At 36.8% G+C, this 24379-nt stretch overlaps 1 protein-coding gene across 1 annotated transcript in view; it reads right to left on the bottom strand.

The window, feature by feature from the left end:
- The window catches only part of LOC150083090 (WD repeat-containing protein 13-like), a 376518-nt gene that overhangs the window by 186543 nt on the left and 165596 nt on the right, over positions 1 to 24379 (bottom strand). The window contains exon 7 of the mRNA XM_090377026.1: positions 11204 to 11344. Within this exon, the coding sequence (XP_090233152.1) occupies positions 11204 to 11344 (141 nt within the window). The remainder of the gene's footprint in view (positions 1 to 11203; positions 11345 to 24379) is intronic.

Raw genomic sequence — 24379 nt, 5'->3', positions numbered from 1 at the left:
TCTAATCTTCTGTTGTTCTTTGAAAACTTTGGGTTAGTTCTTGGAGTTTGCTCTGCCGCAAAGCTCCTTGAAATTTATCATAATTTGAGACATGTTTTGTGGTGTAGTGACATTTCACATTATATTCCTTGATGCTGACAAGGCTTTGTTGCAAATAAGACACATGCAAGTATCATTGAGCAGTGCAAAAAGTAATTAATTGGCCACCACTCATTAAAAACGCAACACTCAGCATCAACTTTTCTTTTTTCGACATCAACTTCGACATGATTTTTATGGGGTCACTGGAAAAAAAAAAAATACTCGTGAATATCGAAATAGGCAAGCACTGCTTGTGTCTTAAAATTTTATGAAATATTTTAATATAAATGTTATTATTATATTCATATCAATCTTATATCACGTGATATTAATGATATGGTTTATTAGATAGTTTGAGTAATTTTTTTTTTTTTGGTAGTTATTGGCGCATCGGCTTCTGTGGCCATAATGCACCTCCCAAGGTTTTTGCAGTACTTTGAACCAAGCCCGAGGCGGGATCCGAACCCGCGACCTTTGGGTTGCCAGGTAGGCGCTTTACCCACCCAGCTAGCCCGGTCGGCAGTTTGAGTAATAAACTACATTATTATAATATAAAACTATATTATTAATTATAATACAGTTTAATAAAGTGAAGTTTCAGGTATCTTACTGATACCCATCATCAGACCATGCTGTGGGGAGAACAGGAAGGGCTACACATTTGAATATTTTAGGATATTATAGTTACATTTACCAATAATACAATTTGCAAATTACAATTCTAAAGTATTAAGTTTTGAATTGCTGTTACGGTAGAAAACAGGAAATCTAAGGTAATACAAAGAGATTAAATTCATACCTGCCGACAGCCTCCTATTGCCGATGCTACCAGAAACTTTATGTGCATACAGTCTGCCAGCAGTTAATTTATAGCAGAGGGATTAACTCCATTAACCAATAAGATAGTGTCATGTTTTTATCATGGATCCAGGTTCATGTACAAGAAGCCAGGGATGACCTTTGCTCCCATACTCTGGACATCAGGGTTCATATGCAGGCTGGTTCGGGATCTTACGGATACCAATTATCAGACCATGCTGCTGGTGCCAGGTGTTATCCTGGATTCGTGTGTAGCGAAAGCCTAGGGTGACCTCTGCTCTCATACTCTGAATTTATCTGGTTTGGTGTGCAGGCTGGCATGGGGTTTGGAAATCCCTAATTACTGTCTCTAACGCTTATTGCTATTTAATGACAGGCTCAAGATTAACAGATTATCTTAACAATGCTTCAAAGAATAGCTATGAGTGGAAATAACAATTAATATCTAACAAGACTAAGCTGATGACACAGAGGCGTCAACACTATGAATCAACCGATGAATGTTAAAATAATCTGTAAAATGTGTTTTTCAAAAATATTATTGTGATCTAATATAACCATCAATTTTTACGATCTAAAAATAAACATTAATTTTCACGATCTAAAAATAAACATTAATTTTCATGATCTAATTTAAACAGCCATGGGCTGTAGTTTGGGGAACCCTGTTATATAGTTTACACAAGTAAAGAACTTCTTTGCATCTTTTGCCAAAGATTTCTCATAATCTGCCTTTGCTTATATCTACCATAGTTTTCTGTGTCACCTGATGATTTATATGCATCACATGCATTTTTATTTGCTTCCACGAGTCTCATTAGTTCATCTGCTATCCATTTAGGGCTAAACCATTAATATTATTTCTTAGTTGGGACAAAAAGTCTAGTAGCTTTCAAGTGTACTTTCTTGAATGCTTCCACTTAGAATTTGCTGTTGGTAACATCATCAATCGGTCCCATTGTATAGCATTTAAAAATTGTTTGAGACCACTGCAGTCACCTATACGAAAGCAAAAACAGTTCCATTCACCCCTGATGGCAGTTACATCTTTAAGTAAATCCCGCATAAGCACACTGTGTTCACGGCCACCTAGTGTTTCCTTTATCTGCAGATTCTTAATGCATGAAGAATCATTGTTGATAATCAGATCAGGAGTATTACTACTTCTAGTTGTCTCTAAAACATGCTGCTGTAGAAAACAATCATCCAATAAATCTGCAAAAGCCTTGCTAGTGTGCGAGGGAAGATAAGGTCTGGGAAGATAAGATATTATAAGATAATCTGATTTATTGGCCCATTCTATTTCTCTGTACAGTTGTTCATTGTACTATTCAGAGTCATTAGGCCTATAACACACACACCGACTCTCAATTTTGCTTTCCCAGTGCTTGTGTCATACCAAACTGACTCAAACATTGCAGTGTCCATCAAGGTCAACTGGATGTACTTCATCGGATTTTGTTTCTCAACTAATAGTTTAACCCCTCGCCCCTTCCTATCCTTTTTGTACACATTGTATTTCCCAAATTCCAATTCTGCATTCCTTATCTTTATGTAGTAGTACAAGTGGCATGTGTATTAGCTTATGCAGCATCAGCCAAAAAAAAAAAAAAAATACAAAACAAATCCCTCTAAATGTTTGTCCAGTTTCTCCTTAAATTTATTTAACCAATCAACTTCCACGACGATGAAAGTTTGTTCCAGCAATTAACAACCCGCTGGCTAAAGGCAAATTTCCGCACATCTATTCTACATCTGTCTTTCCTCAATTTGAATTTACGCCCCCTTAGAATCCCATCAGAATTCAGTGTGCTCAACCCATTCAAGGCCTTATACACTCAATCAGATAACCGTGCAGGTGCCTAGTCTCCAGCCGCTGCAATTTGCAGAACTTAAGCCTCTCTTCGTAAGAGGATCCCTTCCTTCCCCTCACCAATCTTGTTGTGAGGGGAATTTGTCAAGGGTAAACTTCAGTTGCCACTTCTCAGCCAATCTGTCCAAATTTTTTAGATCCTGTTGCAGTAGCACACTGCCATTACTGTCATTAACAACCCTGTCAACCTTCGTATCATCTGCAAACTTCGACAATAAGCCTGATATACCTTCATCAATATCATTGATAAATATACAAAACAACAGTGGACCCTACACCGAACCCTGTGGGACTCTACTATTGACATTGGTCCATGAAGAGCAGCACCCATTGATTACCACCCTCTGTCTTCTACCACTCAACCATCCTTTGATCCATTGTAGCAACTTACCCTTAATACCATTCTGCTCCAATTTGTACAATAGTCTTCCATGCGCAAGTGTCGAAAGCTTTCCTGAAATCCAAGTATATGATATCAAAATAATTTTTTGCATCCAGTTCCTTTGTAACCACATCATAATAACAAATCAAATTTGTCAGACAAGACTTTCCCTTAACAATCTCATGCTGTGTCTGAATTATTGCAGCAGTCTTGTCGAGATGATCCTGCAATGTATCTTTAACCAGTTATTCCATTATTTTACCCGGAACAGAAGTTAAACTTACTGGTCTGTATTTACTCCTGTCACCCTTCGATCCCCCTTTGTGAATCGGGGATACATTTGCACATCTCCAGTCTGTGGGGACCTCCCCTGAGTCCAAGGATGCACTCATAATTATGGCTAAGAGTTTGCTTACTTCCTTTGCCACCTCCTTTAACATTTTATTTATTTATTTCGTATGATGTGATCAATACATGAAGGAACCAGTTTTTTCTTGCTTCCTTCGTGTATCGTGGCCGGGATATCCAACCAACCAATCAGTTGGTTCGGCACCATTGTGATATCCAGCCCGAGGCGGGAATCGAACCCACGACCTTTGGGTTGCCAGGCAGGCACTTTACCTACCCGGCTAGCCCGGTCGGCTCCTTTAACATAACTGGATAGATCCCATCCACCCCAGGTGCCTTTCTTATGTTTAACTTCAACAATTTCTCCTCTACTTTGATCTCAGTTATTACAAAATCATTAAGCACCCTGCTGCAATTTGATAACCTTCTCGCATTTTCATATCTTAATAACTCCTCATGTGTGAATGTAGAAGCAAAATACTCATTCAGTTTGTTTGCTATCTGAGCAGGATCATCAACAGTCAAACCATCGATATTAAGTGGACCAATCAGATTCATCCCTTCCTTTTAGAGTTTATATAAGTAAAGAAATCATTTTCCAAAGATTTCTTGTAATCTGCCTTCGCCTGCCTAACCTTCTTTGTGACTTGATTACAGAATAGCTTATATCTGCCATAGGCTTCTGTGTCGCCTGATAATTTATATGCATCCCATGCATTTTTCTTCTCTGTCACGAGTCTCATCAGTTCATTTTGATTACCATTTAGGCTTAAACCTTGAACAATATTTCTTAATAGGTATGAAACTTTTAGTAGCTTCCACGATTAATTCCTTGAATGCTTCCCACTTAGAATTTGCTGTTGGTAACATCATCAGTTGATCCCACTGTACAGAATTTAAAAACTGTCTGAGACCACTGTACTCACCTTTACGGAAGCAAAAGCCCTTTCTTTTACCCCTGATGGCAATTATATCTTTAAGTAAATCCCATCATCAGTACACTGTGATCACTGCACCCTAATGGTTTCTTTATCCGTAGATTCTTAATGCATGAATAATCACTGCTAATAATCAAATTGAAGTATTACCCTCTCTGGTTGCCTCTCAAATGCTGCTACAGAAAACAATCATCCAATAAATCTACAAAAGTCTTACTAGTGTGAGAGTGACCAATCCACAAGTTCCAGTCAATATCTGGGAAGTTAAAATCCCCCATTATAAGACATTCTGATTTACGAGCCCACTATTTCTCTGTACAATGGTTATTCGAGTCATTAGACCTATAACACACTCCTACTCTTATTTTTGCTTTCGCAGTGCTTATTTCATACCAAACTGACTCAGCAGTGCACTGTTCATCTATATCAACTGGATGCACTTCTTTTGATTTTATGTTTTTCTTAATTAACAGCATAAAACCTCCTCCCTTCCTATTGTGTGTTTCATTTCTGTACACACTGTACTCCCAATTCTGCATTCCTAATATCTGTGTAACACCACGTCTCTGATATCCCAACAATATCCACCTTTGATGTCTTGACCAACACTTCAAATTCATTAAATTTATTTACTATACTTCTAGCATTGGTATACATGCACCTATTCTTATTCTTAGTTACCCTAACACATCCTATATACCCACCTGTTTCACAATGACTGCCATCAGTCCCTGAAACCCCCAGCACCCCTCGCTCTGGGCTGCAGCTTATTCTAATAGAAGTAGTGCAAGAATCACCACCTCTGCCTGCAGCTACTTTTAACCTTTTAGTCTGTGAATCACCCCAAACTAGCAGTTTTCCGACCACCTAACACTGCCTCCATAGCATCAGCAAATATTCTTGCACCCTTTCTATTTAAGTGTATCTCATCCCTGTAGAAGCAGTCTCTCCTGTTAACAAGCACAGACCACTCTAAAAAAAATTCTACCCCTTGAGCCTTGCACATTCCCTCCAGGGCCGAATTGATATACAAGGCTCTCATCATGTACTCCCTCCTATCGTGTCTGGGCAGAATTGCAGACACTTTCAAATTTTACCCTAACTCATGACTTTTATGCAACACCACGTCTCTGATTTCCCAACAATATCCGCCTTCGATGTCTTCACCAGCACCTGAAATTCATCAAATTTATTCACTATACTCCTAGCATTGGTGTACATGCAAAAATAATGAACCTATTGTTACTCTTAGTTATCCTAACACAGCTCATGTGTTTACTCGAAATAAGGCAGGACTAAGTTCTTGAAGGACTGAAGTTAACTAAGCAGTTTCCTTTACCACCCCCCCCAATTGGAATATTACCTGGAGATCAGTATTTAAGGAATTCGTGTTGAATATTCAAGAAGTTGAGGTTGTTTGTGCTGATCAAGGCACACTACATTCCTCTCAGTTTGATAAATAAATTTATCAAACTGGGAGGAATGTAGTGTGCTAAAATCGGCAAAAATATGGATACGATTTACGGTCAGCGTAAGGCTTTAATCTACAAGAGGAAAAGTATGAAAAAAAAACAAACTGAACCTTGGCAAATACTAGCATAAAAGTTAGAAGAAAATGTAGCATCTACCTTTGCACCCAGTGAACTGTTAGAAAACAAAACAGATTCAGCAAGCCATATGCTGGAAGCTTGTTTAGACATTTTAGAAGGAAAAGTTATAAGAAAAAAGAAAAATAAAAAATTTAAAAGACCTTTTAGAAGGAGAAGTTGGAAGAAAAAGCAGCATCTACAATCACACCCAGTGAACAGTTAGAAAACAAGATACAAAAAAAAAAAAAAAAAAACAGTCCAGCAAGTCATAAGATAAGAGCTTGTTTACAAAACATTGTGCTGAACATGATCAAAAATCTTTAGAAAGAACTGAGCAACTACTTGGTGACCTGGAGCAAACTCAGGAGCCCAGGTTTTGAGTGGAGAAATGCCATCAGGACCTGGAGCTTCCTTGGCATCTAGAGTGATCAGAATTCTTCTAACATCCTTCTGTCAATAGTTCAAGGGAGATATTAAGTGGAGTGTACTAGGCATAACAGGATTTCATTTATATGAAAATCATCGATACAAGAATTAAAGAAAAAAGGGTTGCTCTTAAGAAGAAAGGCTTAAGTTTTGTAAATTATAGTGTCTGGAGATTAGGCACCTACAAGGTGATGTGATTGAGGTTTGTAAGCCTTTAAATGGTTTGAGCATGCTCAATGCTGATGGGGTTCTGCCTCTTGCTCAGAATAATCCCCTGAGAAGGCATAAATTCAAATCGAGGAAAGACAGTTGTAGGATATATGCGTGGAAGTTTGCCTTTAGCCAGTGGGTGGTTGATTGCTGGAACAAACTTCCATCTGTCGTTGTAGAAGTTGATTGCTTAAATAGATTGAAGGCAGAACTAGACAAATATTTGGAGCGAGCGGATGGGAGAAATGAGGGTTTTTTTTTTTTTTTTTTTGGCTAATGCTGTATAAGCCTGCTTTCTTGCATCATAGGCCTTTACTAATGCTAATGATTGAGGGATTGTTATTGTTTGTTTGGTTTTTAGGAGCATTAGCCACTAAGGCCATATTGCTCCGGGGATATGTGGTGGTCATTCCCAGACCTTTCCGCATCCTCCGTATTTAGTGGTCACAGGCTCGAACCCTGGTCTAATCAAGAAGCGTGTGCTACGCATTGCTGCTCCTACCCAACTGGCTATGGAGGTGCCAATGAATGAGGAAGTTTCTGGAAGTTTTCAATCTTTTCGCAGATGTTTGTCCTATTAGTTTGATTATATATAATGCATTCACTAGTAAAAAAAAAAAATGTAAAAGAGGAGGGGGAATATGTACAAATTAATGAAATTTTTGGAAATGGCATACATTTCCCAAAAATATATCCAGTTCCTTGATATAACATAGCCTCGACAAAGCGCCTCACATACATGCTACTTGGGCTCCCTGCCCATCTGACTGATAAGGAAGGTAAAGTTATATGCTAGCAATGCAGATGCCTCTCAGAGAATAACCAATATTATTATTATTGGTGCAATTAAGCCTGAGGCTAATGCTGCACCAGCCAAAAAAAAAATTTCTGGAGTTACTACCCTGAGAGAGAGAGAGAGAGAGAGAGAGAGAGAGAGAGAGAGAGAGAGAGAAGAATGATAAATTCCAGCTCTGGAGCCTGGGTGTATGCATTTTATTATGAAGAATTAGAATAGTAGAATTCCAATATGCATGTGTGAAGCTATATTTATGCAACTGATTGGTTACTTATTTATATGTATATGTTATATAAATAAAAAATAAATTGATGTAAATTGGTTTCCCTGTAAGCATCTCTCATTCAGAAGCTTGTGATTATTATAAGAAATAGACAACTTTGAAAATATATTTTTTAAATAATGAAGTATTGCTGTTAAATATTGTTAAAGTATTTAAAAAAAAAAAAAATACAGTAACAGTGAATGTTCCATTGAAAACATTTAGCTCATTTCATCCATTGTGACAAAACAGTAAAGCTAAAAGGAAAGAAAAACAAATGTGAAATGAAATTTGTTTAAATAAAAATGCTTGCTTAATAGGTCATCCTTTAGTAGTTTATTCGTGGAAAAAACTGGGTAAATTTTATTTTTGGCTATTAACACAGCTTACAATGCAGATAAAGTTGTCCCCTGACATGCACAAAGAATTATGTTATATTAAGGAAAGAAACAGTAATATTATTGTGAATGCTAGATGCTGCAATTGACAGAATTAATCCACTTCCAGTGTAGTCTGTATATGAAATTTTGACAGCACTGAAGATCCCTAGGTCAGTATTATCCACCTGTAAATGGTCTTCTTTTCCGAAATACACCATACAGTTTTATAACTCTCCTTTCTTTGACTTGTTATTTCTTTGTCAGACTGCTGACAAAAATTACCCAAAACAACAGAATAAACACTGCAGAATTCATTCATATAATGTGGCTGGACCTGTTATATAAATCTAAATTGCCACTGCTATCAAAAAGTCATGAGAACAAGTTTATTTTGTGCAACAGAAATCTAAGAGAAATTATTAGGTGTCCCAAGAAAGCATTTTGTTACAAATTCAATGGCTGTATGAAGCCGCAATGGAGCTAAAACTCATATTTCATTCAAAAATATTCTTATGTAGCTTGTTTGTGAGTATTTACAGTACAGTCAGTCCTCGTATAGCACGATAGTTGTGTTCCTAGAAACCCTTGTGCAATGCAAAATCGTGCAATATGAACAATAGGCCCTATGGGAAAAATAGGGTTAGGTGCCGACCACCCAAGATTGAACACACATTTGTAATCAAAACATTACCAAACACAATAAATAATCGTAATAAAATACTTACGTATTTTATTACGAAATAAAATATTGCTAATGCTTTTGCTTCTATCGTAAGCAAACTTTTTTTTTTGTTTGATTTTCTATCCAAACAGATGACAGCCGTTCCATCTCTTCCAATTCTTGTGTCTTAATCTAATGGATTTTAATTACACTTTGAGTTGTTCCTGCTATGAAAGTTGTTTTTATTTTCTCTGCATTCTTTGTAATTCTCGGCATTGCCTCACTTAGGTCTGTAGCAAGTGCAATATCACATGGTCTTTCATTTCGCTCAAAGCGTTTCACAATTTCATATTTTTTCTCTATCGACAGAGGTGGACTGGCCATAAGCCTTACCGGGGAAATTATGGCCAAAATCACACCGGCCTCCGGCCAACCTTACTCGGTTGGCCGGAGGCCGGTGTGATTTTGGCCATAAACGCTAGTATGAGGCCACTATAAATTTTCCCGGGTAAGAATTTTTGACCCAGTCCACCTCTGTTTATCGATATTGGTTTTCTTTTTCTCTCCGAATCTGTAGTGTCTTCACAAAGATGCTTCCTTTTCACACCTTTAAATTTTTTACCCATTTTTAGGGAATAAAGCAAAATTACAAAATGAGGAGGCAAGCTTGATACACATAAACAAAGCTGCGTGCATGTAGCAACTGAATAAACAACACCGTAAAAGTGTTTTGTCACATTTTACTAAAGCACATTTCTAGGGGTTACTACCATAAAACAATAACCAATTTCCAGTTGCGTTTCTGCTAGTGGAATCTGTTATAAACTGGTAGTAAACTCGATCTAATTGCATTTCCGATTATACCAATTGCTGGAATTGTTGGTTTTTACGTTATTATGGAAATGTGTTTCCCCTTCACTGATATAAGAAACATAAATACATTTTCAGAATCTTCTCTTCATTCCTATCGTGTTGCGTGATTCCGCGTTCGACTGCCATTTCTTGTAAACACAAAGGCAAATCGTGCATAAGCGAATTCGGCTCGTGTTATATAAGATATCGTTCCCCTATTTATAAATCGTGTATGATCGAATTCGTGTAATGTAAACACGTGTTATACGAGGACTGACTGTATTGTAATTAAGTAATTGTAATTTGTGAGTATTGTAATTGAGTATTTACAGTTTTAAAGTTATTTCAAGCTTACAATGGAAAATTCTTCAGCTGTTTGTTAATTTTTATGGCATCTGTATAAGGTGTTGCCAGGACCATAAAATTGCCTTTCTCATTAACTGTAATTTTGAAATGGAAACTAGATTATTAGAAATGGAAAATCTAAATGGCGATACTTTTGTGTTTTTATACAGTATACATTGTATATTAATGTATGAAGCTAAATAAATCACAAATATGGGATGCATGACAGAAAGATGGAATTCTTTGTCATATTGGAAGCATTAAATTAAGGGGCTGACAGCCTTTGGCACCACAGTGATAGAGAGATTAACCCCTGCTGTAGAAGAATGCATTCAGCCATTTTTATTCTGTCAGTTCCTTCTGTCACTCTGAAATTGTCTACTAGACAGTCTACCAGCTGGCTGCCCAGTTCCTCGGTTTCACCTCACTTTACATTAAAACTATCAACTACTATGACACATACACTGAAGTCCACATCATCACAGCTCTTATTACTTATTCTGCCAATTTGTGCTTGCATTTTCTGGATGGTAGGTTTCTGAAAATTCCGTTTCAACTAACTTTCCCCTTAAAATATTCCGTTTCAACTAACTTTCCCCTTAAAATATTCCCTTTTAACTGCCTAACATCTTATTTTACAGACTGTCTCTCTCCATTTATCTTGGAAAGACTCCCCAAAAACATGTTTTAACCACATTGTAGATATTTCCGTGTCATTCATTTCAGGAAGACTGTGGGAAGGAAGTTCAGTTCATTTTTGCCATTTTTCAATAGGGAAAGGAACCTTTTCGGTTGTATTTCAAAAGATAAATATTTATTTAGCCAGTTCTAAATTCATTAAAAACATTCAAAGATCTCAATTTAAACCGGCAATGCCTTGCTTCATTCTGATTAAAACTATTTTTGTCCTGAAAGGCAAATTTATTAAGGATATGTAAAGCAACTAAAATGAAAAATCAAGAAAAGAATATTTACATGTGAAATTAAAAAACAAAAAATTCAATAACAAAAAAATACATCATTGCATTATTGAACTTACAATCCATTTTATACATGTTATCCATTTATACATGTATAAAATCCATTTTATACATGTGAAATTAAAAAACAAAAAATTCAATAACAACAAAATACATCACTGTGTTACTGAACTTACAATCCATTTTTTGATAATTTATACTCACAAATGCCAAATAATACAAAAGTAATGAAAAATAAGTTATTTTCAAATTAGTACTAACCTGTTACTCCATCCATATGACCTTTTAAAATGTACAACACACTTGCAGGTGGTGGTGTAAGCTGACATATTGAGAGATTTCCATCCAATCCAGAAAATGCTATGAGTGATTTATCATTATTTGCAAACTTCACAGATGTCACTATAGGGATGGTGAAGAGGAGAAAATCAGTTGTAAAGTAAAATGCTTTGTAAAATGAGATATTTATTCATTCCACTTGTCACTCTGATCCAATTAGACTTTTTGTTTTTACATTCAAGGTAACTGAAACCATTTGGATAAATTATATAAATTACAAATAAGGAATTAATACATGACTAATAAAAGCATGTTGATGAATTAAGCAAAAATTACATATCCTAATAATATATCTTAATTATATAATAGCCAGAAAGTAGTTGATCACTGGAACAAACTTCCATCTGGTGCTGTGGCAGTGGGTAGTTTGAATAAATTTTACATCACTACTAACACAAAAAAAAAAAAAAAAAAATGCACATACTATAATGAGATAAAGCCATCATTATATAATAGCAGGAGGAGTGGCTGCTATATCTCAGTGCCAGAAATTGCATCATAACATGAATGATACAAATGGAAATCAGTAGTTTAAAAATTTCTTTGAACAAACAACAGAATTAAGAATACCAATGTAGAAACAATGTTTCCATATTAACTGAATTGTTTTATTTGCATGTTGTTGTTATTGCTATAGTAGAGTTTTAGGAGCATTAGCAATAAGGCCATATTGCTCTGTGTATACTGTCTGTAAATTGGGTGTCCTGAGGTTGATTTTCTGTTTTCTGGGTGAAAAACCTGAGTTTACAGAAGAAAAAACCATGCTGCCCTCACCTGAGACTGACTAACTCAGCCACATTGTGAAAAGGACCCATAAAAATTCCTCACATCATCGATGGCACTCGAACTGAAGTGTGGGAAGGATGGAGATTCTGCCAACCGTGCTACCTATGAGAGCTTCTTAGATGCAAAGTCTATTTACATTCACAGAAATCAGTAGTTTAAAGGCTTATTTGAACAACAGAATTAAGAAGAATGAAACAATATTTCCATATGAACTGAATTGTTTTATTTGGTTTTAATGGTGAAACCAGAAAACTATGGTAAATGTGGAATGCAAATCTGGATTGGTGGGATAAATTTCAACAGTAAGAAAGCAAAGGCATTGGATAACTACAAAGAGAAGCTTCCATTTCTTTACTAAGAAGAAACTAAAGTTTTACACATAAAAATGTATACATTAAGCAAAGGCAATATGTGTAAGTAGAAAAACAGACAGCAGGTAATGAAAAAATATGTTATATTACAAAAATTGAAAAACTTTATTAATATTCACACTGTTATTCTTCATGGAGCTCAGCCTTAGCTTTAGCATATTCAGCAAGAAACTAATGATAGTCTTTATTAATATCAATACTGCTTGTTAAATGTACAGTGGTACCTTGGTTTGCGAGCATAATTCGTTCCGGAAACGTGCTCGTAATCCAAAGCACTCGTATATCAAAGCGAATTTCCCCATAAGAAATAATGGAAACCCAGATGATTTGTTCCAAAACTCACAAATATTCATATACTGTAAAAATGATTAATACAAAATACATACATACCTTTTTATATTTTTAAAAGCAATCGAATTTATTAATTATTGGGTAGGGCGACTTTCACTGTCACTAACGGAATCACTACTATCTGTTGACTTTTTCTTTTTGTGCGACTTTAACAAGGAACCTCTCAAATGACACTTGCTTTTGCCTCCTTCTGAGGATTTCACGGAAATATGACATTGCATTGTCGTTAAACAGATTCATCGCTCGCACTGCCACAGCCTTACTCGGGTGGTGCTTTTCTACAAAATTTTGCACTGTTTCCCTCATTTTACACACCTCCCTAATCTCATTTGAAGAGAGAGATGTCTTCATTTTTTTCTCCTCCTCCTCAGACGAGATCTCCTCCATAACCTCTTGCTGTTGCTCGCGATGCAGATCCATCAGTTCGTCGGTGGTAAACTCCTGGCCATGTTCCTCCACCAGCTCTTGAATGTCATCCTTATTCACCTCCAGTCCCATGGTCGTCCCCAAGGACACAATTTCATCGACAACTGGCAGCTCCTGTTCATGAGCAAACCCCTCAACGCAATCAGACCACAGTTTTCTCCAAGCAGAATTGAGGGTTCTCTTGGTGACCCCATCCCAGGCTTTATCGATGATTTTGAGGCAGTTTACGATGTGGAAATGATTTTTCCAAAACTCTCAGAGGGAAAGGTTAGTTGCTTCGGTCACCTCGAAGCATCGCTGAAATAGCGCCTTGATGTAAAGCTTTTTAAAGTTCGAAATGACCTGCAGATCCATGGGCTGGAGTAATGGAATAGCGTTGGGAGGAAGGAACTGGACCTTAATGAATTCGAATTCTTCCAGTAAGTCATTCTCAAGGTCTGGAGGATGAGCAGGAGCATTATCCATAACCAGCAAGACTTTGAGTGGCAGTTTTTTTTCTAAAAGGTATTTCTTCACTGCAGGACCGAAGACCTCGTTGATCCACTCAACGAACAAGATACGAGTGACCCAAGCCTTGCTGTTGGACCTCCACATAACGGTTAACTGGCTCTTCTGCACCTTGCATTTCTTGAAGGCTCGTGGATTCTCAGAATGATACACGAGCAGGGGCTTGACTTTGAAATCACCGCTTGCATTAGCACACAGCAAGAGGGTGAGATGGTCTTTCATGGGCTTGTGACCGAGCATTGCATTCTCTTCTGCTGTAATGTAGGTCCTCTTTGGCATCTTTTTCCAAAAAAGCCCCGTCTCATCGCAATTAAAAACTTGCTGCAGCAGATAACACTCGGAAACCATGAGCTTCTGGAACTCGGCAACGAACGCCTCAGCTGCCTTAGCGTCCGAACTCGCAACCTCTCCGTGCCTCACAACACTATGGATGCCACTTCTCTTCTTAAAGTTATCAAACCATCCCCTGCTCGCCTTGAAGCCTTCTTCGTTTTCTGTAGACGTACCTGGCTGTTTACTTACGAGGTCGGCGTACAAGGCCTTTCCCTTCTCACAGATCAAGTTCTCGGTTACAGTATCACCCGCTAGTTGCTTCTCATTTATCCACACCAAAAGCAACTTTTCTACATCTTCCAGAATACGTGGCCGTTGCTTTGATATTCTCGTGACTCCTTTTGCTACATCTAGTCCCCTTAGTTCTTTCTTCTTTAATATTGTGCAAATTGTTGACGTAGACTTCTTATAAAATCTTGCGACGGCGGCCACTTTCATACCTTGTTCGTGCTTCTCGATGATTTCCTTCTTAACTTCTACCGTAATCATCTCCTTCTTCTTACCGCCTTCCTTTTCAACCCTTTTCTTCATTGGGGCCATTTTCGTAGTGCACAGTTAATAAATAACAGTCACTAAATTTGAACACAAAAAAAAAAATGCTTTACGCACATACACGTGGTCACAACGCTAGCACGAATGTTCACTACAATGTTGACTATATACGAATGAGGTATGCCGACTGAGACCGAGCATGTGAGACGATTAACCACAATCCCGAGCAGCACGTGATCATGTGACGCTCGGCAGACAATTTTTAGGAAATAAAGCACAATTACAAAATGAGGAGGCACCCTTGATACACATAAACAAAGCTGTGCGCGTGTAGCAACCGAATAAACAACACCATAAATGCAGAGATACACTATTAACACCTCACATTTTCCTAAAGCACATTTCTAGGGGGTTACTACCTAAAAACAATAAAAACAATTTCCAGTTGCCTTTCTGCTAGTGGAATCTGTTATAAACTGGTAGTAAACTCAATCTAATTGCATTTGCGATAATACCGATAGCTGGAATTGTGTTGGTTTTTACGTTATTATGGTGAAATGTGTTTCCCCTTCACTGATATAAAAAACAAATACATTTTCAGAATCTTCTCTTCATTCCTATCGTGTTGCGTTCAGTTGGGGTGATTCTGCATTCGACTGCCATTTCTTGTAAACACAAAGGCGAATCGTGCATAAGCGAATTCGGTTCGTGTTATATAAGATATCGTTCCCCTATTTATAAATCGTGTATGATTGAATTCGTGTAGTGTAAACATGTGTTATACGAGGACTGATTGTACTCGTATTGCAAGACCTCGCTGGTTTATCAAGTTAAAATTTATTAAAAATTTTTGCTCGTCTTGCAAAACGCTCGCAGACCAAGTTACTTGCAATCCAAGGTACCACTGTATATGCAAATACCGTTCTTACTCTTTAATCTTTTCAGTGTGTTTTGTTATTGCTATCATTGTGGAAGGCACTGGGGCACTGGCCATAATGTGCTGATTTCGGATATCTTACAAAATATATGTTTCTTTTATGGAGAAAAGGACATCAAATAAGATTTCTGAAGGCATCAACTTTTAGAAAGGCAAAGAGATTCCCAATGTCCTCCTGTTTCCTAGTGTGTGCTAGTGCTAACAAATAATGAAGATAAGAGGGAGGAAGGCCAATACCTTTAATTGATGATAACTAACTGTGAACTGCATTTGATAATTTGGGCATCACTGCCATCTTAATGTAAGAAGCTCATGTTAAACAAGCATGTACAATAAAGATCAGGGCAGGAATGACTCTTTTATTTGATCATAAGCTAGATATTGATTGTTTGAGTTCATGTATGGTTTGGAAAAATTCCAAATGTTTCTGATCAAATATATATACATATGTAATTTTTTTGGAGGGGGCACATTTTATACAAAAAACAGGGCGCCCCAAAACAGTTTGAACAAAACCTTTTTAACCTTTGTAACTTCATACTGAAAAGATTGCAATCGTGATATCAAAACTAACAAACCAATATGTGAAAAGGTGAATTTTATCCAGATGGGTTATGACCACCACTTTTAATGTTTAAATACACAATTTAGCAGTACAGAGTACTTCAGATTCATGTGAAAAAAAATATACAACAAATAATTTGATTCTTTACAAGTCTAACTTCTGTATCTCAGTAAAGTAGTTTAGTAATTACACTGCCTTTCCTTTTAATCAGTTTCTTTTGTAGTACACAAATGACTTTTTTCTTTTCACTGGTTTCTTAGTTAGGTTTCATAACTATTTTTATCATCTCTTGTGCCAAGTATGCTCCTTCAAAATCCTTCTAATGCGATGCTATTTTATTATTATTTTTAACTGATATTAATCTCACCTAAAACATTCTGGTACACGCACTTGAACTTCTTTCTTTCCATCTTTCTGATTAATTCAGAAAATGCAATTTCTTCCTTGTTTGCAATTCTTTTGCATTTTCCATTTCAGTTACCTTCATTTACTCCGATTGCATGCTTTACTAGTTTTTTCTTTAGTGGTACTTTCTTACCCTGCTATATACTTTCAAGATAGTTGTCACATATTTTAGTAGTATTAGCAACACAATGCAAACAGGGAAACAAGGTTATACAGCACCAGTCAAAAAAAAAAAAACCTACATTTCCCCAATCTTTCCAATAATTTCTCCAACTCTTCCTCGAATTTATTCAAACTTCTCCTCTTCCAAATACTAGATGGAACTTTATTCCAACAAGCAATCAATTAGTCTTTGGTTGAATTTTGTAGCAGTATTCCCAAAACAGAGCAATTTTCTAGAAACGGATAAGTTATAGCTTGCTCGAGATTATCACCATTCCATTTTTTTTTCTAATATCACTGCAGCTTTACTGTAAGCTTCTACTAGAACTACCATGGAAGAGTGCAATTTTTTTCACAAACAGGGTTATTACTAGAATACTGGAACTTTTTTTTTTTTTTTTTTTTCCTTGGCTTAAAAAACCCTCAATGCTGATTATTTTACACTACATTTCACTTTTATTCTCTAGTTGGAAAAGCATCCACTCATTTTTTTTCATCAGTGACTTCAATATCCTGGTAGAAAGTAATAGCTAATTTTAGAAACAGCTGAAGTATCAGTATTGGTAACATGATACAAGGAAGTAAAGCTTATAACAGCATCAGCCAAAAAAACAATACTTCTAATAATTTGTCTAATCCTTCTTTAAAATTTATTGAAACCACCTACTTCCACAACGACAGATGGAGGTTTATTCCAGCGATCAATTACTCTCTCTAGCTGAAAGCAAATTGTTGTACATCTATCTTACAAACATATTTTCCAATTTAAATGTGTGTGTGCGCGAGCGTCCGTGTACGAGAGAGTGTGTGTGTATCATCCAAGAATGGATGGGTGAAATGGGGAGGGTTTTTTTTTTTTGGCTGATGCTGTATAAGCTTGTTTTCCTGCATCATATACCTCTACTAGGTTCCCTGACAAAAGCCCACACGAAAATACCGCACAGAAAAAACCTCACTGTCATAAATGCTCACATTATTTTTAGTTTACAAAAAACAAATTATTTCATATTTCAAAATGCAACAAAATTTTGAATTTATATATTTTATTTCTACTTCTATATGATGTATTTTAATATAACTTTTGATTTTAATATAAAATAGATTATTTGTATGTAAATCTTTGTAAGGCAAATTGCAGGAAATAAAATGCTCTTGTTTTATTGCAACTAAAGCCTTTTATTTTATTTATAAAAATAAATTATTTTTTCTCTGTCTTACAAAGTGAACAGTCAACACTTTTTGGTTTATTATCAACAAAGAACTAATTCAGACATATTTCAGTTATTTATTTATTTGTCAAGGATTTGAATAGAATTTTCATTACTGTAAGTTAGCCAATCTCTGCACGTATTTCAGTTTGTCTTCTACCATATTCTTATTGGAAACTGGGGATTGGTACCTGCTGCACCCTCAATTGTCATTCAGTTATGAAGACAAAAGATGGCAACATAGTACAACAACCAACTGAACATTGTCATAATTCCTATCCTCAAAAAGCAGAAGCCAATGTTACTAGAAGCAAAATGAGGCAATACATGAGAGTAGTTAGTTCTACTCTTCGCAATGTGATGGGGAATGTGTTGGGTAATGGTTCAGAGTTGAGTAATGATGTACTGGTCCATATGCCCAAACAATCATTCCTTACAAGAAATCCTCTTAATCCCAGAAAAGACGGGATTCATTTGCCTAATCCAACAATAATAAATTTTGACATTCCTGAGAAGTATCGTCAACTGATGCTTCGTGATTAAAGTGTGGAAGAACCAGACAGAACTCTGGTTTTAGATGATAAAGAACTCTAGGTTGAATTAAACAAAGATATAATTTATGGAGTTACACCTTTGATAAAGTTCCAAACGTGTTTTACCAATTGTATACATAGAATGCCAAGGTGGGTAACTCATCTGCCATATATTTACATTTTGTTACAGAAAAAGAACTTGGATACTTATAATAGAATGTTTGAAATCATGAAGCTGTTGGATTCAATTCTGGTGCCTCAAAAGGTTTTAGTGGATTTTGAGAAGGCTTGCATGAATGCAGTGAGCATTGCCTTTCCACACACTGAGGTCAAAGGGTGCTATTTCCATCTGTGTCAGAGTCTTATCAGAAAACTCAGCAATGTTGGCTTGAAGACTGAATTTGAAACAGTATAAATATAAAATTCAAGCTGAAGTCTCTTACTGCACTAACCTTTGTCCCAGTCCGTGATGAAAGGAGTGTCTTTGATGAGCTTGCCGCCACATTTCCAGATGAAGATAGCTATAATGAGGTGCTCACATACTTCTTTTCCATATACATTGAGAAAATTTGTTATTATCTGTTTAACTTACTTCTACAGGGGTGCTTGACTAGATTCATTGTGTTGGGTCTGGTACTGTTAATTAAGAAAAATATAAAATCAAAAGAAGTGCATCCAGTTGATATAGATGAACAGTGCACTGCTGAGTCAGTTTGGTGTGACATAAGCACTGCGAAAACAAAAATAAGAGTAGGAGTGTGTTATAGACCTAATGACATGAAGGAGTACAATGAACAATTGTACAGAAAAATAGAGTGGGCCAGTAAAACAGAATGTTGTATAATGGGGGATTTTAACTTCTCAGATATTGAGTGAAACTTGTGGATTGGTCACTCGCACACTAGTAAGACTTTTGTGGATTTATTGGATGATTGTTTTCTGCAGCAACATGTTTGAGAGGCAACCAGAGAGGATAATACTCTTGATCTGGTTATCAGCAGCGATCATTCGTGTATTAAGAATTTGCAGATAAAGGAACCATTAGGTGGCATTGATCACAGTGTACTGATGTGGGATTTACTTGTTGTTATTTGTTATTTGGTTTTTAGGAGCATTAGCAACTAAGGCCATATTGCTCCGGAATATGCAGTGGTCATTCCGTGACCTTTCTGCATCCTCCGTATTTGGTGGTGACAGGCTCAAACCCCAGTCTAATCAAGAAGCTTGTGCTATGCACTGCTGCTCCTTCCCACCTGGCTACGGAGGCACTGGGGGGGGATTTACTTAAAGATATAATTACCATCAGGGGTACAGGAAAGGGTTTTTGCTTCCGTAAAGGTGACTACAGCGGTCTCAGAAAACTGATGTTACCAACAGCAAATTCTCAGTGGGAGGCATTCAAGAAATTAATCGTGGAAACTACTAAAAGTTTCATCCCTATTAAGAAATATTGTTCAAGGTTAAGGCCTAAATGATTTTCAAATGAACTAGTGAGACTCTTTTTTTTTTTTTTTGTTGTTGTTGTTGTTGTTAGTGCATCAGCTTCTGTGACCATAATGCACCTCCCAAAGTTTTTACATTTTACTCTGATCCAAGCCCGTGGCGGGATTTGAACCCGTGACCTTTGGGTTGCCCAGGCAGGCAGGCAGGCACATTATACACCTGGCTAGTCCAGTCGGCAATGAGACTCGTGGGAGAAGAAAAATGCATGGCATGCATATAAATTATCAGGCGACACAGAAGCCTATGGCAGATATAAGCTGTCTGTAATCAAGTCACAAAGGTGGTTAGGCAGGCGAAGGCAGATTACAAGAAATCTTCGGCAAAGGATGCTAAGAAAGACCGCAAGGTTTTCTTTACTTATATAAACTCTAGAAGGAAGGGGATGAATCTGATTGTTCCACTTGATATCAATGGTTCAACTGTTGATGAACCTGCTCAGATAGCAAACAAACTGAATGAGTATTTTGCATCTACATTCACACATGAGAAGTTATTAAGGTTTGAAAATGCCTGAAGGTTATCAAATTGTAGCAGGGTGCTTAATGATTTTTTAATAACTGAGAGCAAAGTGGAGGAGAAATTGTTGAAGTTAAACATAAGAAAGGCACCTGGGGTGGATGGGATCTATCCAGTTATATTAAAGGAGGCGGCAAAGGAAGTAAGCAAACCCTTAGCCATAATTATGAGAGCATCCTTGGACTCAGGGGAGATCCCCACGGACTGGAGAAATGCAAATGTATCACCAATTCACAAAGGGGGGTCAAAGGGTAACAGGAGTAATTATAGACCAGTTAGTTTAACTTCTGTTCTTGGTAAAATAATGGAGTCACTGGTTAAAGATGCACTGCAGGATCAAATAGACATGACTGCAGCAATAATTCAGACACAGCATGGGCTTGTTAAGGGAAAGTCTTGTCTGACAAATTGGATTGCATATTATGATGTGGTTACAAAGGAACTGGATGCAAAAAATAATTTTGATATCATATACTTGGATTTCAGGAAAGCTTTTGACACTGTTGCACATGGAAGACAAATTGGAGCAGAATGGTATTAAGGGTAAATTGCTACAATGGATAAAAGGATGGTTGAGTGGGAGAAGACAGAGGGTGGTAATCAATGGGTGCTGCTCTTCGTGGACAATGTTATTAGTGGAGTCCCACAGGGTTCAGTGTTGGGTCCACTGTTGTTTTGTATATTTATCGAGGATGTTGATGAAGGTATAACAGGTTTAATGTCCAAGTTTGCAGATGATATAAAGGTTGGCAGGGTTGTTAATGACAGTAATGGCAGTGTGTTACTGCAACAGAATCTATAAAATTTGGGCAGATGGGCTGAGAAGTGGCAACTGAAGTTTAACATTGACAAATGCAAAGTACTGCATATGGGTAGAAGTAACCCCAGAGAAACGTACCAACTGTGTGGTACTACACTGAAGGTGGTAGAAAATGAAAAACACCTGGGAGTAATTGTGCAGTCAGATATGAAGTTTTCTGAGCAATGCAGACAGGCTACTAGGTCAGGTCGTTGGGTTTTGTTGATGATACATAGGAAGGTTGCTAGCAGGGAAAAGGAAGTGATTGTCCATCTGTATAAGACAATGGTTAGGCAATGCATTGAGTACTGTGTACAGGTCTGGAGGCCTCATTTTAGGAAGGATATAAATTTGCTTGCACGTGTACAGAGAAGGGCAACAAGATTGGTGAGGGGAATGAAGGGATCCTCTTACCAAGAACGGCTTAAGTTCTGCAAATTTCAGCACTTGGAGACTAGGCACCTGCAAGGTATCTGACTGAGGTGTATAAGGCCTTGAATGAGTTTAGCATGCTGAATTCTGATGGGATTCTTCCACTTGGTCAGATTACCTAAGGGGGGCATAAATTCAAATCGAGGAAAGGCAGATATAGAACAGATATGCAGAAATTTATCTTTCGCCAGAGGGTGGTTAATTGCTGAAACCAACTTCCATCTTTCGTTGTGGAAATTGATAGGTTAAATAAATTAAAGGAGGAACTGGACAAACATTTAGAGGGAATTGTTTTGTATTTTTTTATTATTATTATTATTATTATTATTTATTTATTTTTTTTTTGGCTGATGCTGCATAAGCTCATACATTTGCTTTCTTGCATCACATGCCACTACTACTACTACCTCATTGGATGTGCAATAATACAAAATTGTTGAAGACTGGAACTACTCTTTCCTATGCACCTTTATTCTGAATTGCTGGTCCTGGCTCATTATGCTGGGTCTGGCTTTCTACACCAGTTCATCATTCCATCGTTGTTGTTATTTGGTTTTTAGGAGCATTAGCAACAAAGGCCATATTGCTCTGGGGATATGCGGTGGTCATTCCCTGACCTTTCTGCATCCTCCGTATTTGGTGGTCACGGGCTTGAACCCCAGTCTAATCAAGAAGTGTGTGCTACGCACTGCCACTCCTGCCCACCTCGCTACAGAGATGCCCATTGCATCGTTCTTTGGACTTGGTTCATAGTGTTGGATCTATGAAGGTTGTAGGTTCATTAATATGTACCAGTTACCCTTGAGTATTCTCTTTGATTTCTGAGTGCTGGACCTGGCTCGTTGCATTAGGTTGATTCTCTTCACTAATCATCATTTACTATGTTTTGAAAACTTTGAAGAGACTTAGGCAGGTAGAGAATCCCAGTTTCCAATAAGAATACGGAATCATCATGACGCAGCTCTTGAACGGTTGCCTAAAACTCCAAACTGCTGTAAGGCACTTAATTCCCTATTCCACTGCAGTTATCCCAGCATGTGGATTTTGTTTGATGGACTGAAGAGGGACCTGGCTTGCCACAGGTTGACACTGGCTAATGCACAGGCAGGTCATCTAGAGGTGAAAAAGAGAAGATATGATGCACTGCATGACTTGCTTGCAACTTTTGTGCAGGAATATGAGCAGGTAGAAAACAAACTGAAATGCATGCAGAGATTGGCTAACTTAGAGTAATGAATATTCTATTCAAATCCTTGACAAATAAACAAATCACTGAAATATGACTGAATTAGTTCTTTGTTGACAAAAAATCAAAAGTGTTGACTGTTCACATTCTAAGAAAGAGAAAAAATAGTTTATTTTTATAAATATAAAATAAACGGCTTTAGTTGCAATAAAACAAGAGCATTTTATTTCCTGTAATTTGCCTTACATTTAAATCCAAATATTCTATTTTATATTAAAATCAAAAGTTTCATATCAAAAGTTACATTAAAATACATTGTATAGAAGTAGAAATAAAATATATAAATTCAAGATTTTGTTGCATTTTGAAATATGAAATAATTTGTTTTTTGTAAACTAAAAATAATGTGAGCATTCTTCCATGTGAGCAATTTTCCATGTAGGTATTTTTCTTGTGAGCGTTTTTGACAGTGGCGTTTTTCTGTAAGGAATTTTCATGTGGGCTTTTTTCATGTGCACATTTATCTGGTCACCCCTCTACTAATGCTAATAAACTGCTGCTCTCACTGGAGATTCAGTTTTTGAGCAATCTGTACACAGGATGCAATGATCCAAAATAGTAAGGATGCCATCAACATTTAGTTTACTTGCCTATTTAAAATTTTATGCATTTCACATTTAAAAACTTATGCATTCCTTCCAAAAATTCAGTACAGTGGTACCTTGGTTTGCGAGCATAATTCATTCCGGAAACATGCTCGTAATCCAAAGCACTCGTATATCAAAGCAAATTTCCCCATAAGAAATAATGGAAACCCAGATGATTTGTTCCAAAACTCAAAAATATTCATATACTGTAAAAATGATTAATACAAAATACATACCTTTTTATATTATTAATATTTAAATTTAATATACATAAAGCAATCGAATTTATTAATTATTGGGTAGGACGACTTTCACTGTCTCTAATGGAATCACTGCTATCTGTTGACTTTTTCCTTTTGTGCATCTTTAACAAGGAATCTTTCCAATGACACTTGATTTTGCCTCCTTTTGAGGATTTCACGGAAATCAGATTCATCGCTCGCACTATTACAAAATGAGGAGGCACGCTTGATACACATAAACAAAGCTGCGCGCATGTAGCAACCGAATAAACAACACCATAAAGGCAGAGATACACTATTAACACCTCACATTTTACTAAAGCACATTTCTAGGGTTACTACCATAAAACAATAAAAACAATTTCCAGTTGCGTTCCTGCTAGTGGAATCTGTTATAAGCTGGTAGTAAACTCGATCTAATTGCATTTGAGATTATACTAGCTGGAATTGTTGGTTTTTACGTTATTATGGTGAAATGTGTTTCCCTTCACTGATATAAAAAACCATAAATACATTTTCAAAATCTTCTCATTCCTATCGGGTTGCGTTCTGTTGGGGTGATTCTGCGTTCGACTGCCATTTCTTGTAAATACAAAGGCGAATTGTGCATAAGCGAATTCGTTCGTGTTATATAAGATATCGTTCCCGTATTTATAAATCGTGTATGATCGAATTCGTGTAGTGTAAACACATGTTA

The sequence above is a fragment of the Mastigoproctus giganteus genome, chromosome 7 (genome assembly GCF_048544385.1).
Source record: "Mastigoproctus giganteus isolate SK-2022 chromosome 7, ASM4854438v1, whole genome shotgun sequence".
In the NCBI taxonomy this organism is placed as follows: domain Eukaryota; kingdom Metazoa; phylum Arthropoda; class Arachnida; order Uropygi; family Thelyphonidae; genus Mastigoproctus; species Mastigoproctus giganteus.
Note: the sequence above shows the minus strand (reverse complement) of the source record. Positions and strands in the feature narration are given on the sequence as shown.